Raw genomic sequence first — 14,871 nt, forward strand, 5'->3', positions numbered from 1 at the left:
ACTTCTACAGCAACCTCTACGCCCCCAAGTCATCCGACCCCGAAGCCGCCGAGAGGTTCCTGTCAGGTGTCACTAACGTTGTTGATCCCGCAGGTGCGGCGGCTATGGACGATCCCTTGACGGTGGGGGAGCTGCTCTCTGCCGCTAAATCCTTTAAGCCCGGCAGGACCCCGGGCAGTGACGGTCTCCCGGCCGAGCTCTACGTAGCGCTGGGTGACCTGATCTGTCCGGACCTGTTGGAGGTGTACGAGGAGATGGTGGTGGGGGGCAGAATGCCTACGTCGTTGAGGGAAGGGATGATCACGATCTTGTATAAGCGGAAGGGGGAGAGATGTGACCTGAAAAACTGGCGTCCCATCTCTCTCCTGAACGTGGACTACAAGATCCTCGCCAAGGTGCTGGCCAACAGGCTGAAACCTGTCATGGGGCAGATCGTCCATCCGGACCAGACCTGCAGCATTCCTGGCCGCAGGATTGCTGACAGCCTTGCCCTTGTGAGAGACACGGTCCATTACATCCAGGACCGCGGGGGCCGCGCCGCCCTGGTCAGCTTAGATCAGGAGAAGGCGTTCGACCGTGTCTCCCACGCATTCATGGACAGGGTTTTGCGCAGGCTGGGTCTGGGGAAGATGTTTTGCTCTTTTGTTAACGTTATGTATTTTGACATTTACAGCACGGTGTTGGTGAACGGCTGGAAGACTGACCCCTTTTCTATTCTTTCAGGGGTTAGACAAGGCTGCCCTCTTTCACCTCTCCTTTTTGTTTGTGTTATAGAGCTCTTCGCTGAGACTATCCGGCAGAATGGAGAGATCAGAGGGATCACCGCACCAGGACCAGATCACCACGAGGTCAAGTGCTCGCTCTACATGGACGACGTGACCGTCTTCTGCGCTGACCAGCGTTCGGTGACTGCACTCGTCCAGACCTGCGAGGACTTCGGCAGAGCTTCGGGGGCAAAAGTCAACTGCGGGAAGTCGGAGGCCATGCTCTTCGGGGAATGGCACCTGGCTTCTTCCGCCCCCTTCCCCTTTACGGTTAAGCCGGACTTCATTCAAATTCTTGGAGTCTGGTTCGGGAAGGAAGGAGCGGCCCTTAAGTCTTGGCAAGACCGACTAGGAAGGATAAACTCGAAGATCGGACTGTGGAGCTCCAGAAAGCTCACGATGGAAGGCAAGGCACTTGTCCTGCGGAGTGAAGTTTTGCCTGTGCTCCAATATACCGCACAGGCCTGGCCTCCCCATACCACCGTTTGCAAGGCCATCACCCGGACAGTGTTTGGCTTCGTCTGGGGCAAAATGGACAGAGTCAAGAGGACCGTGATGTACAAGGAACCCCGCAAGGGTGGGAAGGGAATACCCGACATCCCCGCTCTGCTGAGGGCCTCCCTTGCATGTGTCACGGTGCAGCGGACTCTTGTTGAAAAGACTGGCTCAGCGGGCAGGTCCATGTCTCGCTTGCTTCTCATGCCCCTCTGGAGACAGCTGGGCTGGGACAAGTGGGACAGCTCCATCCCTTACAACTGGAACACTCCCTGGTTCTATGGGGATGTTGTCCGGTTTGTGAGGGAGCACCAGCTGGAAGGACTGAAACCCGACCTATGGAAGCCGAAGACAATCCACAAGCTCATCCGAGCTAAGGACTTGACCGAGCTGGTTCCGGGACTCCCCGCAGCCACTGCAGAGACAGTTTGGAACAATGTGGCCTCAAAGCGGCTTACCAATGGACACAAGGACTTGTCGTGGATGGCCGTCATGGGAGGTCTCTCTCTCAGGTCATTCATGCATGCCCGCAACCTGTGCAAGACCCGGTACTGCCCCCCGTTGCCCCTACGTGGAGGAAACATCTTTCCACGTGTTTTGGCAGTGCCCCTTTGCACAGGGTCTGTTGGACGCCCTAGAACATGAACTCAGAGACTCAGTCCCCAGGAGCTGCCTATCGTACCATTCGGTGCTTTACGGCCTGTTCCCTGGGACCCACGACGTGGAGGCCATCCAGGAGGCCTGGCGCCTTATGAACTGTTTTAAGGACGCAGTGTGGCTTGCCAGGAACCGCCTCGTGATCAACAGGGAAAACATGTCCGTCCGGGACTGCCGCAGGTTCATCAAGAACCTGCTTAGAGACTATTCCATCTTGGACAGCTCGGCCGTTGATGAGGAAGAAGAGGAGTGAAGACCCCTCTCCTTCTCCCATGACTCCCTGAAGATACAGCCCAACAGTTTGGCCCTGTGATCCGCCCCCTCCCTACCCCCACATAGTCGCTCACCCCCCTGCCCCGATCATTATTGGTTTTTGTTTGATCTCTTGTACCTTTCTATTGCAGGATTGAGCTGAATGTTAGAGTAGCATGGTGTCCGATGTATAGCTTAGGGAACCTTTGCTGTGTATTGTACTATTATGCTTTGTGTGACTGTAATTTATTGTAAGACTTGTAATGACTGAACGGAAAATAAAGCTCTTTCAATCAAAAAGATGTGCTTTGGGGCGCCTTTAGGCACCAGATCCCTGGTGCGACTGCTACCTCTATAGCTACGCCTCTGTCTCCCTGGATGGATGCATCTGTCTTAGTCTTAAGAAATATGTTCTTTTGGGTATACACAATGTTTCTTCTGGTGGATTTGACTAATTACTTCCTTAAAGATATTGTGGGAGATTTATCAAAACCTGTGCAGAGAAAAAGTTGACCAATTGAGCATAGCAAACAATTAAATTGCTTCTTTCATTTTTAACAAGGCCTCTAAAAAATAAAAGAAGCAATCTGATAGGTTGCTATGAGCAACTGGGCAACTTTTTCTCTATACAGGTTTTAATAAATCTCCCCCTTTGTCTTTTATACAGCATCCCTTTATTTTCTCTTGTCTGTATTATTGATTCAATAAGTTTAAAAAGTACCTCCCCAGGTATTTACATGTAGTCTCTTCACTCGAATATATAAAAATAGGATTGTGGCTTGAGAAAACTGTGCAAAAGTATTAGCCCATGCTGATCCTCTGTAAAAGAAATTAATAATTTTCAACAACAATTTAACATAATAAACAACAGATTTATTATATACAGTTATAGCTAATCTTTCTATCTTGTACCGTTCAATTCACTATCCAACTCTTGTATCCTAATACCTGGGCAAGTGGTTTGTTGTTCCCCCAAACCAACACCCAGGGTACATATCCCACCAGCCCTCCTTTGCTATGTCCTAGATAATATACTAAGTAGAAAGGAGAACTTTACAATTATGCATAATTACCGATCAATAAATACAGTGGGTAAAATAAGTGTTAAACATGTCACCATTTTTCTTACTAAATATATTTCTCACCAGATGTTTGTAACAACCCAAGTAATCCATACATACAAAGAAAGCAAAACCAGTAACACAGGGAAAAACTATTGAACACGCTTGCTGATATTTATATAATACTTTGTACAAAAGCCTTTGTTGGTAATGGCAACTTCACGACGTTATGAGAAACTAGTCACATGTATTGCTTTGGTTTAATTTTGGTCCATTCTCCTACACAAACAATCTTCAAATATCGAAGGTTCTGTGGGCCTCTTCTATGAATCATGATCTTCAGTTCTTTCCATAGATTTTCAATGGGATTCTAGTCAGGTGATTGGCTGGGGCATTCTAGAGGCTTTATTTTCTTTCTGTGAAACCATTTGAGTTTCCTTGTCTTCATGTTTGGGATCATTGTCTTGCTAAAATGTCCACCCTTGATTCTCTTGATCCTCCTGGTAGATGGCAGCAGATTTTTGTTAAGAATATGAATTTGCCCATTCATCCTTCCTTCAATTTAAAGTTTATCAGTACCATTTGCTGAAAAGCAGCCCCACCATCAAAGTTTATTGTCGGTATGGTGTTTTTATGGTGATGTGCAGTGCCATTTCTCCTCCAAACATGGTGTGTATTGTGCCATCCAAACAGTTCAATTTTGCTCTCTTCTGACCTTACTATATTTTCCCAGTATTTCATTGACCTTTCCAAATGTTGTGCAGCAAACTTTAAAGAAGTTTTAACATGCTTTTCATCCAGCAATAAAGTCTTATGTGGTGAGCGTGCATACAGACCATGGTGACAGAATGCATTACTTACTGTTTTCTTTAAGACAATAGTACCTGTTTATTCCAGGTCTTTTGCAAGCTCTCAATATGTGGTCCTTGGCTCTTGGACAACTCTTCTGATAATTCATTACACTCAGAAATTTTGCAAAGAGCATCTGTTCGAGGCCCATTTCTGAGCTTATTTGCTTTGCTTTCGTTGTATGTATTACTTGGGTTGTTAACAACATCTGGTAAAAATGTCACATCAATCGCACCTTTGGAAATATATTAAGTGAGGAAAATGGCGACATGTTCAATATTTATTTGACCAGCTATATCTGTAATTTACAAGTTGCAAGTAGAGCTTACAGATTTCCTTCAAAGTTGATGTGCTGGAAGCCAAAAATTGGGCAAGTGTAAGGATCTAAGCGACAACGACAAGGGCCAAAGTGTGATGGCTTGACATCACCTTCAAAATAGGAGGTCTTCTGGGTTATTCATAGCATTTAGTGGTTGGTACATACCAAACATAGTCCAAGAAAGGACAATCGGTGAATCAGCAAGTGTCCTTGGGGTCCAAGTCTAAATGAGTTATGTGTGAAGTGAACAACAGAATTGCTTCTGTTGCAGAAATGTCATAAAAATGAATGTTTGCTATGAAAGAAGTCAGAACAAACAGCACATTGCAACTGTGTATGGAGCAATGGAAGAAAGTAGCCTGTTTAGAATAATAAAGTTATCTTTTACATCATGTGCATGTGAAAAATGCCAACCTGGTGGAGGCACTGTGATGCTTTGAGCAATGTTCTGGTGGGAAACTTGGGTTCTGGTATTAATGTGATTTTTATGTTGTCACATACCACCTACTGTACCTAAACCTTGTAACTAAACACTCTCCTTCATGGCAACAGCGTTTCCTATTTGCAATGGCCTCTCTTTAGGATAATGAACGCTGCCACATTGCAAACATTGTTCTGGAATGGTTTGAGAAACATGACAGAGAACTCAATGTGGTGACTTGGCTTTCAAATTACCCAAATCTCAATGTAATTCATAATCTGATGTGATGGAAAAACAAGTCTGATCCATGGAGGCCCTCTTTTTGCAGCTTACAAAATTTACAGGTTTCTAACATCTTGGTGCCAGATACCACAGGACATCCTCAGACACCGTGTCAAGTCTATCCTATAATTTTATTATTTTCGTCAATCAAAAGGGCATGGCAAGAAATAATATTGTAGACCATAACTATGAGGTCCTCTGTCACAGAGCAGTAAGGATTTGACTTCTTTGACGATTTTCTGGCTTTTGGTGTAAGAATTGATCAATTGCCATTTTTAAGCAAGGAAGGACACAAATGCTATTTCCTACACTTCTGTAGATCCCAGTTAAAAGCCTATGTTTAGACTAAGATAACTTATCAGTTACATGGCAAATTATAGTAGATGTACTTACATGACTCCAAGTTCCAGTTGAAAGAGAAAGATATAATTCACGAGTGCATTTATAACATTTGCTATAAAGCTGGTAATGATCTGTGTTTTAACAATTCCCTGCAAAACAAAACATTAGAAATGTATCCCCATTTCATTTTTATACTACATTTTTACCACGTAATTTACTACATATAATAGTGTACTACATACAGTAATGTTTTTCATCTTCTGCTCACAATTGTTAAAAAAATATATCCCATATCTTAAGGATAGGTGTTAAATGTCTGATCGCAGGAGGGGGCTTCCAACCCATGGGATTCCCCGCGATCTTCTGTATGAGGTACTGCCTCTCACCTCTTAATGCAGGATCTGTCACTTCTCGCTAGTGCGCTCCGGCCCCCACCTTCTATGACGTACTAGAGCTAAACAGAAGTGAAATCTCGCTCAGCTAATTACCACCAGAGACAGGGTCTTATCTTGGCCGGTAATTGGCTAGGCCATCACCTCTCTTCAGCAAGAGTGCATTTCTGAAGGGATTGATCATGCATAAAGAGGTTAGAGCTGGGGCCTCATATAGGAGATTGCAGGGGGTCCTAGTGGTCGGACAGGAGATCATTTTTTAGAAAGTGAAGTACTCCTCTAAAATGTACTATTTTATGTACATGGCACCATACTATACTACATATACAGTGATATTTTTTCCTCTGATCTAGCAAACATACTTGATTTTGTAAATATCGTGCTTCTAGTTGATATAAAAATGCAGCCTATAAAAGAATAACATAGAAATATAGTTAGGACATGCAAAAAAAAAGAAAGAGATTCCTAGCTTTCCATAACATTCTTTACATAGATATGACTCAAGGAAATGAAACTTCTGTCTGCTAAAACAAATTTACAAATTCAAATGAAGTCATAGTGAACTACTGAAACTGGAAGGATTGAACCTGACATATACTCTTTACTCTGTTAAGTCGACACTCACGTACACATTAACGGTTAAAAAATATATATACAGTATATACTTACTGGAAGAGCAGGGATAAAAACCAGAACATATTCTTCTGCTAGACTGTGAAAGAATTAAACAGTAAATCCTCTCAGATGGATATTACTTTGGAAACCCCCCACTAATTCCTGTAATGTGTTATATGATTTCTCTTATCCATCCCTGCTGGCTCTTTACTTATATCCACTGTCAAATCTAAAAATATTTTTTCCTATGTACACTGGGAGCCATAGCAAAACTTTATTTTATTTTATAATCAATTGGGATGAGGTAGCTCTGTTGTGCAGCATTACTGCTTCCAGACATAGCCAGGGCAATATACTGTAACTGCATTTTGATTTATACAGCTAAAATTGAACTCAATGGGAACTGTATAAATGTACATGTAGCGAGCCCCAGTAGCAATTACAGGTCATTCTTGTGACAATAGCACACTATGCCTTAGAAGCAGTGCAATGTCTACCCCTCCCTCTAGAGGTCTCTTAGTATTTAGGTGCCATCTCTGGTGTCCATAATCTCCATTTGGCCCAGTGATCCACATGCCCCCATAGATCCCAGATGCCTCCCGAATTACAGAATGTAATATATTGTTGTTCGACTTGTTTTTTTTGTTTTTTTATTATGAGTTATGGAGCGGAATGTTAGTGCAGCATGTGGTATGATGTATAGCTTTGGGAACCTACATTGTATACTGTACTGTCATGCTTTGTATGATTGTAATTTATTGTATGACTTGTAATGCCGGCTGAAGAATCAACCAAGCTCTTTTAATAAACTTTCTTATATGCTCAGATCCTTTGCAGATACAGACACTGCCCCTTTTGCATCAATAATGAAAACATGTTTTGTTAATAATCTGAAAATAACTAATAGTGTATGTCTAGAATTAGCTCTTCACTTAAGTTTTTCATTTGTGGAGTCGCCAAAGAGTGTAGGTCAATCTGTCAGCTTTAGCTTGTACAGTACATGTGTGTCAAGGCTAACTGTTTACACATATAGATAAATTTGGTGTAAAATGTGTACCTAAATTCAGTATGTAGGTGAAATGTATTTCAGAAAACCTTTTACAAATAATAATATAAGTCACAATTTGATATACCGTGCAACCTTTGGGTCTTGTCTGAAAAGTAGTAGAATATTCTCTGTATTTATAAAAAGTGCCCAACATGGAAAGCAAGCCAGTAGTAGTATGAGGATACCACGCTGCAGAACAATACCAATTAACTTTAGATTTGTACCTCCAAATATCTGAAGGAGAAAATATAAAGGTGTCATAAAACAAACCAATAGACAAATTAGACATAGTCATTAAAAATACATGTAGTGTAATGTTTAAGAAACCAGTGAAGAGAGTCATGAGAACATCGAATCTATTAAAATAGTATTATTATACTTACAATTGCACTTAGTTTATGTACTAAAAAGCTTAAAATGTGTGGTTACTCTAGGATCCTCAGTCGTCAGATTTGTAGGCATTAGATCAATTGAGGTCGAACTCTTATCGATATCGTCCTGATTGTTGTTTGAAGGGGCTGTGATGGTCAGGCAATCTCTTTATTGTTTACATCCTAATCACTTAAAAGGGGCACAGCTGCAATACCAAGCAAAGCTGATGCAAAGAGTACAATGTAGTGCAGTAGAGACCCCAATGTAAACAATAAAGTGGCTTCAATAGTCTTGAAGTGCTGCAGTTGCTTTAACCCCTTAAGGACTCAGCCCATTTTCACCATAAGGACTCAAAATAATTTTCGTTTTTGAACTTTCGTTTTTTCCTCCTCACCCCCCTTCTAAAATTCATAACGGGTTCAATTTTGCATCTACAGACAGATATAAGGGCTTGCTTTTTTGCATCACCAACTGTACTTTATTATGACATCACTTATTTTACAACGTAATCTGCGGCAAAACATAAAAAAATTATTTGTGGGATGAAATAAGAAAAAAAAACTCAATTTTGCAACATTTGGGGGCTTCCATTTCTACGCAGTGCAATTTTAGGTAAAAATGACACCTTATCTTTATTCTGTAGGTCCATACGGTTACAAGGATACCCAATTTATGCATTTAAATTATTTTTTTTTAGAATATAAATTTTTTATTTTCATATTTGTTTTAATACAGATTAACAAAACCAAAAATGTTACCTATTGTTTATATAAATTTGCTACTATATTTTTCTTTCCTATTTTGTTATTAATAATTTTTTCCAGTAGACCCCTAAGAGTGTCTACATTAAAGATCTCTTTCTCTGGTGGCCAAGAATGCATATCTAATTTTAGCATATTCATACCATACTTTTTCTTCCAAATTGAACTTTTTTTTAGGCCCTCCCATCTAATAAGCTTACCCTCTTTTTTCAAGTCAGAAATGTTCCTAATTCCCTTCCCTTCTATATTTTTTAATGATCCTAATTTATGGAATTCCTCTATCTTTTTATTATGCCATATCGTAGATATTTCCAAACTATGTTGGACTCCCTCGATCTTTTTAACCTGTTGGGGACCAAGGGCGTATGCATACGCCCTTGCGTCCTGGTACTTAAGGATGAAGGGCGTATCCATATGCCCATGGGAATTTCGGTCCCCGCCACGCGCCGGGCGGGGACCGTACCGGGGTGACTGCTGATATCTATCAGCAGGCACCCCGTGCAAATGCCCAGGGGGGTCATTAGACCTCCCCATGTCGGTGATCGGCGCAAATTGCATGTGAATTCACACTTGCGATTTGCGCCGATTCCGGGTCATTACGGGTCTATGGTGACCCGGTGACCCGGAATATAAGGGGGATCGCGGTTGTCTAAGACACCCACGATCCCCCTGAAGCGATAGGAGTGAGGTGGCAGGGGTGCCTCCCCTCCTATCCCTGCTAGACGCGACCACCAATAGCAGATCGGGCGCGGGGGGGCATTACTTTCGTTTTCCCCGTCCTGCCCACCCACAATAGGCGGGCCAGAACGGGGTAAACAAAGAGGACCGGGCGCCGATGTCCACTTACCCCTCCGGAGGCTGCGGGCGACGGAGATCGGCGGGCGGCGACGGAGATCTGCGGGTGGCGTGCGGAAGAAAAGGACGGCTCCCTGGATGCGACGGAAGCCGGTGAGTAGTTGCATAGCAACATCTAGAGGGCTATAGTGGTCTCTAGACTGTAGCCCTCCAGATGTTGCAAAACTACAACTCTCAGCATGTCCAGACAGCTGTTTGCTGTGTGGGTATGCTGAGATTTGTAGTTTTGCAACAGCTGGAGGTCTACAGTTTAGAGACCACTGCACAGTGATCTCTATACTGCCCTCTAGATCTTGCAAAACTACAACTCCTAGCATGCCCACACAGCTGTTTGCTGTCTGGGCATGCTGGGAGTTGTAGTTTTGCAACATCTGGAGGCACACTGGTTGGAAAGTACTGAGTTAGGTAACAGAACCTAACTGAAGGTTTTCCAACCAGTGTGCCTCCAGCTGTTGCAAAACTACAACTCCCAGCATGCACGATCTGTCAGTACATACTGGGAGATGTAGTTTTGCAACAGCTGGAGGCACACTGGTTGGAAAGTACTAAGTTAGGTAACAGAACCTAACTGAAGGTTTTCCAACCAGTGTGCCTCCAGCTGTTGCAAAACTACAACTCCAAGCATGTACTGACAGACTGTGCATGCTGGGAGTTGTAGTTTTGCAACAGCTGGAGGCACACTGGTTGGAAAACCTTCAGATAGGTTCTGTTACCTAACTCAGTATTTTCCAACCAGTGTGCCTCCAGCTGTTCCAGTACATTCACATAGGCGGGTTTACAGTAAGTTTCCTGCTTCAAGTATGAGCTGCGGCAAATTTTTCACCGCAGCGCAAATTCCTAGTGGGAAACTCACCGTAACCCGCCAGTGTGAATATACCCTTAAAACACTACACTACACTACACTACAATAACACATAATAAAGAGTAAAACACTACATAAACACCCCCTTACACTGTCCCCCCCAATAAAAATGAAAAACGTATTGTACGGCAGTGTTTCCAAAACGGAGCCACCAGCTGTTGCAAAACAACAACTCCACGCATTTCTGGACAGCCACTGACTGTCCAGGCATTCTGGGAGTTTAGCAACAGCTGGAGGCACCCTGTTTGGGAATCACTGGCGTAGAATACCCCTATGTCCACCCCTATGCAATCCCTAATTTAGTCCTCAAATGCGCATGGCGCTCTCTCACTTTGGAGCCCAGTCGAATTTCAAGGAAACAGTTTAGGGCCACATATGGGGTATCTCCGTACTCGGGAGAAATTGCACTACAAATTGTGGGGGGGCTTTTTCTCCTTTTACCCCTTATGAAAAGGAAAAGTTGGGGTCTACACCAGCCTGTTAGTGTAAAAAAAAATTTTTTTTACACTAACATGCTGGTGTTGCCCTTTACTTTTTATTTTCACAAGAGGTAAAAGGAAAAAAAGACCCCCAAAATTTCTAACACAATTTCTTCTGAGTACGGAGATACCCCATATATGGGCGTAAAATGCTCTGTGAGCATACAACAAGGCTCAGGAGTGAGAGCGCACTATGTATATTTGAGGCCTAAATTTGCACAGGGGTGGCCGATTTTACAGCGGTTCTGACATAAACCCAAAAAAATACCCACATGTGAGCCCATTTTGGAAACTACACCCCTCACATGATGTAATAAGGGGTACAGATAGCAATTATGCCCCACAGGTGTCTGACAGATTTTTGGAACAGTGGTCAGTGAAAATGAAAAATGTAATTTTTTTGTTTGCACAGCCCACTGTTCCAAAGATCTGTCAAACGCCAGTAGGGTGTAAATGCTCACTGCACCCCTTATTAAATTCTGTAAGGGGTGTAGTTTCCAAAATGGGGTTACATATGGGGGGTCCACTGTTCTGGCACCACGGGGGGCTTTGTAAATGCACATGGCCCCCGACTTCCATTCCAAACAAATTATCTCTCTAAAAGCTCAATGGCTCTCCTTTTCTTCTGAGCATTGTAGTTTGCTCGCAGTGCACTTGACGTCCAAACATGGGGCATTTCCATACTCAGAAGAAATGGGGTTACAAATTTTGGGGGGCATTTTTTCCTATTACCCCTTGTAAAAAAGTAAAATTTGGGGAAAAACCAGCATTTTAGTGAAAAAAAAAATGTTTTCATTTACACATCCGACTTTAACAAAAAGTTGTCAAACACCTGTGGAGTGCTAAGGCTCACCGTACCTCTTGTTACGTTCCTTGAGGGGTGTAGTTTCCATAATAGTGTGCGATGTGGGGGGGGGGGTTTGCTGTCCTGGCACCATAGGGGCTTCCTAAATGGGACATGCCCCCCCAAAAACTATTTCAGAAAAACTCTGAAGCCCCTCCAAAATCCCATTGTTGCTCCTTCCCTTTTGAGCCCTCTACTGCGCCCGCCGAACACTTGACATACACATATGAGGTATTTTCTTACTCAAGAGAAATTGGGTTACAAATTTTGAGAGGATTTTTTTCCTTTTACCCCTTGTAAAAATTCAAAAACTGGGTCTACAAGAACATGCGAGTGTAAAAAATGAAGATTTCAAATTTTCTCCTTCACTTTGCTGCTATTCCTGTGAAACACCTAAAGGGTTAACACACTTACTGAATGTCATTTTGAATACTTTGAGGGGTGCAGTTTTTATAATGGGGTAATTTATGGGGTATTTCTAACCAGAAGACCCTTCAAATCCACTTCAAACCTGAACTGGTCCCTGAAAAATTCCAATTTTGAAAATTTTGCGAAAAAGTGGAAAATTGCTGCTGAAATTTGAAGCCCTCTGGTGTCTTCCAAAAGTAAAAACATGTCAACTTTATGATGGAAACATAAAGTAGACATATTGTATATGTGAATCAAAATATTATTTATTTGGAATGTCTATTTTCCTTACAAGCAGAGAGCTTCAAAGTTAGAAAAATGCAACATTTTCAAATTTTTCATCAAATTTTTGAATTTTTCACCAAGAAAAGATGCAAGCATCGACGAAAATGTACCACTAAAATAAAGTAGAATATGTCACGAAAAAACTATCTCTGAATCAAATTTATATGTAAAAGCATCCCAGAGTTATTAATGCTTAAAGTGACAGTGGTCAGATTTGCAAAAAATGCTCCCGTCCTTAGGGTCATAATGGGCTCTGTCCCCAAGGGGTTAAGCTTTGCCCAGGTCTTGAACAAACAATCCACCCCAGATTTTTACACTTTTTGGGGGGGAAAATGGGAAAAACGGACGTTTTACTTTTTTATTGGGGGAGGGGATTTTTCAATTTTTTTTCCTTTACATTTTTTTTTTTACACTTTAATAGACCCCATAGGTGATTGCTAATACTGTTCAGTTCTATGCATAGAACATAGCACTGATCAGTGTTATCGGTGATTTTCTGCTCTGGTCTGCTCGATATCAGACCAGAGCAGAAGACCCCGGGAGACAGCCGGAGCCAGGTGAGGGGACCTCCGGCTGCTGTGCTGGATGATCGGATCCCCGCGGCAGCGCTGCGGGTGATGCGATCATCCATTCAAAGTACCGCACTGCCACAGATGCCATGATCTGTATTGATCACGGCACCTGAGGGGTTAATGGCAGACATCCGCGCAATCGTGGATGTCCGCCATTACCGGCGGGTCCCTGGCTGCTGATAGCAGCAGGGACCTACCACTCCGGTGCTCGAGGTCACGGCGGCATGTAAATTTACATCATGATGCGTTAAGTACCACGGCACCATGACGTACATTTACGTCCATTGTCGTTAAGGGGTTAAATGTGGACGTTCCTAAAGGCAAGTCTATTCTTGAGAATATCTGATGGCTTTTATCCCAACAGGAGAATACTTGATTGTCAGGGTTATGTACCCTCCATAGATCTATTAATCCCAATTCCTCACTAATAATCGCCAATGGGGTTGGACCCATTTTTGGGTTAGGTCTCCTTACCCTAAATCTATCAATATTTTAATCCATTAAAGTCTCCTATTGTTTTTTGTTTTTTCTTTTCTTGGTTTAAACTTCTGTGTCCCAGTAGCTCCCAGCAAACAATTCCCAGATACAGGCTCTCCACCAGTTAGTATATCACATGCCCCAGGTGTGTCTCCTACTAGTGGGTGACTTCTCAAGCTATATCTTTTCAAATTTATATGCTATACAGGCGTTGAATCCAAACACTCTTTAGCATAAGATGTCGCTACCCAGACACTCCTCACGTCACATTAACCTCTTCAGGACACAGGGCGTATGCATACGCCCTGCATCCTGAGTCCTTAAGGACGCATAGCGTACAGGTACGCCCGTGGGAATTCCGGTCCCCGCCGCTCGCTGGGCAAGGACCGGACCGGGGTGACTGCTGATATCTATCAGTAGGCACCCCGTGCAAACCCCTGGGGTCAATTCAGACCTGCGATTTGCGGCTATTCCGGGTCAATCGGGTCTCTGGTGACCCGGAAAAAAAGGGTGAATGGGGTTGTCCGAGACAGCCCCATTCACCCTTACCCAGCAAGAGTGAGGTGGCACGGGTGCCGTTTCACGATCACGTGATTGATCAGTCGGATCATGCTGGCGATCATGGCGGTGATGGGGCCGGTGGGGGTCTCCTATCTTGCCCTGGTCCGGTGGGGATCCCCTCTGGTGCAATGGCACAACAGGAGAAGAAGGATCTGTGGAAGCAGCGGCGGCGGTCCCGGAGGTAGGATACAGCAGGAGGTGAGGTCTGTTCACCTCCTGTTGTTGCTTAGCAACAACCCTCAGCATGCAAAGCCAAAAGGCATGCTGGGAGTTGTAGTTTTCCAACAGCTGGAGTTCCAACTACAACACCCAGCATGCCCTTTGGTAGTCTGTGCATGCTGGGGATTATAGTTCAACTGTCAATGGCATGCTGATTGTGTCAGTTTTGCAACAGGGCCCTTCAACTGTCAATGGCATGCTGATTGTGTCAGTTTTGCAACAGCTGGAGATACATTGATTGTGAAACCGAGTTTTTTTTACCTAACTGAGTGTTTTGCAACCAGTGTGCCTCCAGCTGTTGCAAAACTACAACTCCCAGCATGCACTGAGAGACTGTACATGCTGGGAGTTCTAGTTTTGCAACAGCTGGAGGCTCACTGGTTGCGAAACACTGAGTCAAGTAAAAAACTCTCAGTATTTTGCAACCAATGTGCCTTCAGCTGTTGCATAACTACAACTCCCAGCATGTATGGTCTGTCAGTACATGCTGGGAGTTGTAGTTTTGCCGCAGCTCAAACTCCCAGCAAGAAACTCATTGTAAAGCGGCCCGTGTGAATGTACCCTAAAAACATTACACTACACCTACACCAAATAAAAAGTAAAACACTACATATACATATACCCCTACACAGTCCCCACCACAAATGAAAAAAAAAAATGTCTTGTACGGCACTGTTTC

At 43.4% G+C, this 14,871-nt stretch overlaps 1 protein-coding gene across 3 annotated transcripts in view; it reads right to left on the bottom strand.

Annotated features, from left to right (window-relative positions):
* LOC130355965 (multidrug and toxin extrusion protein 1-like) overlaps positions 1 to 14,871 on the bottom strand; it is a 94,793-nt gene that overhangs the window by 62,233 nt on the left and 17,689 nt on the right. For 2 of the 3 annotated variants that reach the window (XM_056556903.1, XM_056556905.1), the window contains exons 4-8: positions 7,583 to 7,731; positions 6,504 to 6,546; positions 6,197 to 6,241; positions 5,494 to 5,591; positions 2,890 to 2,987 (exon numbers count right to left, since the gene is read on the bottom strand). In XM_056556903.1, coding sequence (XP_056412878.1) covers positions 2,890 to 2,987; positions 5,494 to 5,591; positions 6,197 to 6,241; positions 6,504 to 6,546; positions 7,583 to 7,731 — 433 coding nt within the window. The remainder of the gene's footprint in view (positions 1 to 2,889; positions 2,988 to 5,493; positions 5,592 to 6,196; positions 6,242 to 6,503; positions 6,547 to 7,582; positions 7,732 to 14,871) is intronic. The other variant, XM_056556904.1, reaches the window with a different exon arrangement.

This window comes from Hyla sarda, chromosome 2 (assembly GCF_029499605.1).
Source record: "Hyla sarda isolate aHylSar1 chromosome 2, aHylSar1.hap1, whole genome shotgun sequence".
Taxonomy (NCBI): Eukaryota; Metazoa; Chordata; class Amphibia; order Anura; family Hylidae; genus Hyla; species Hyla sarda.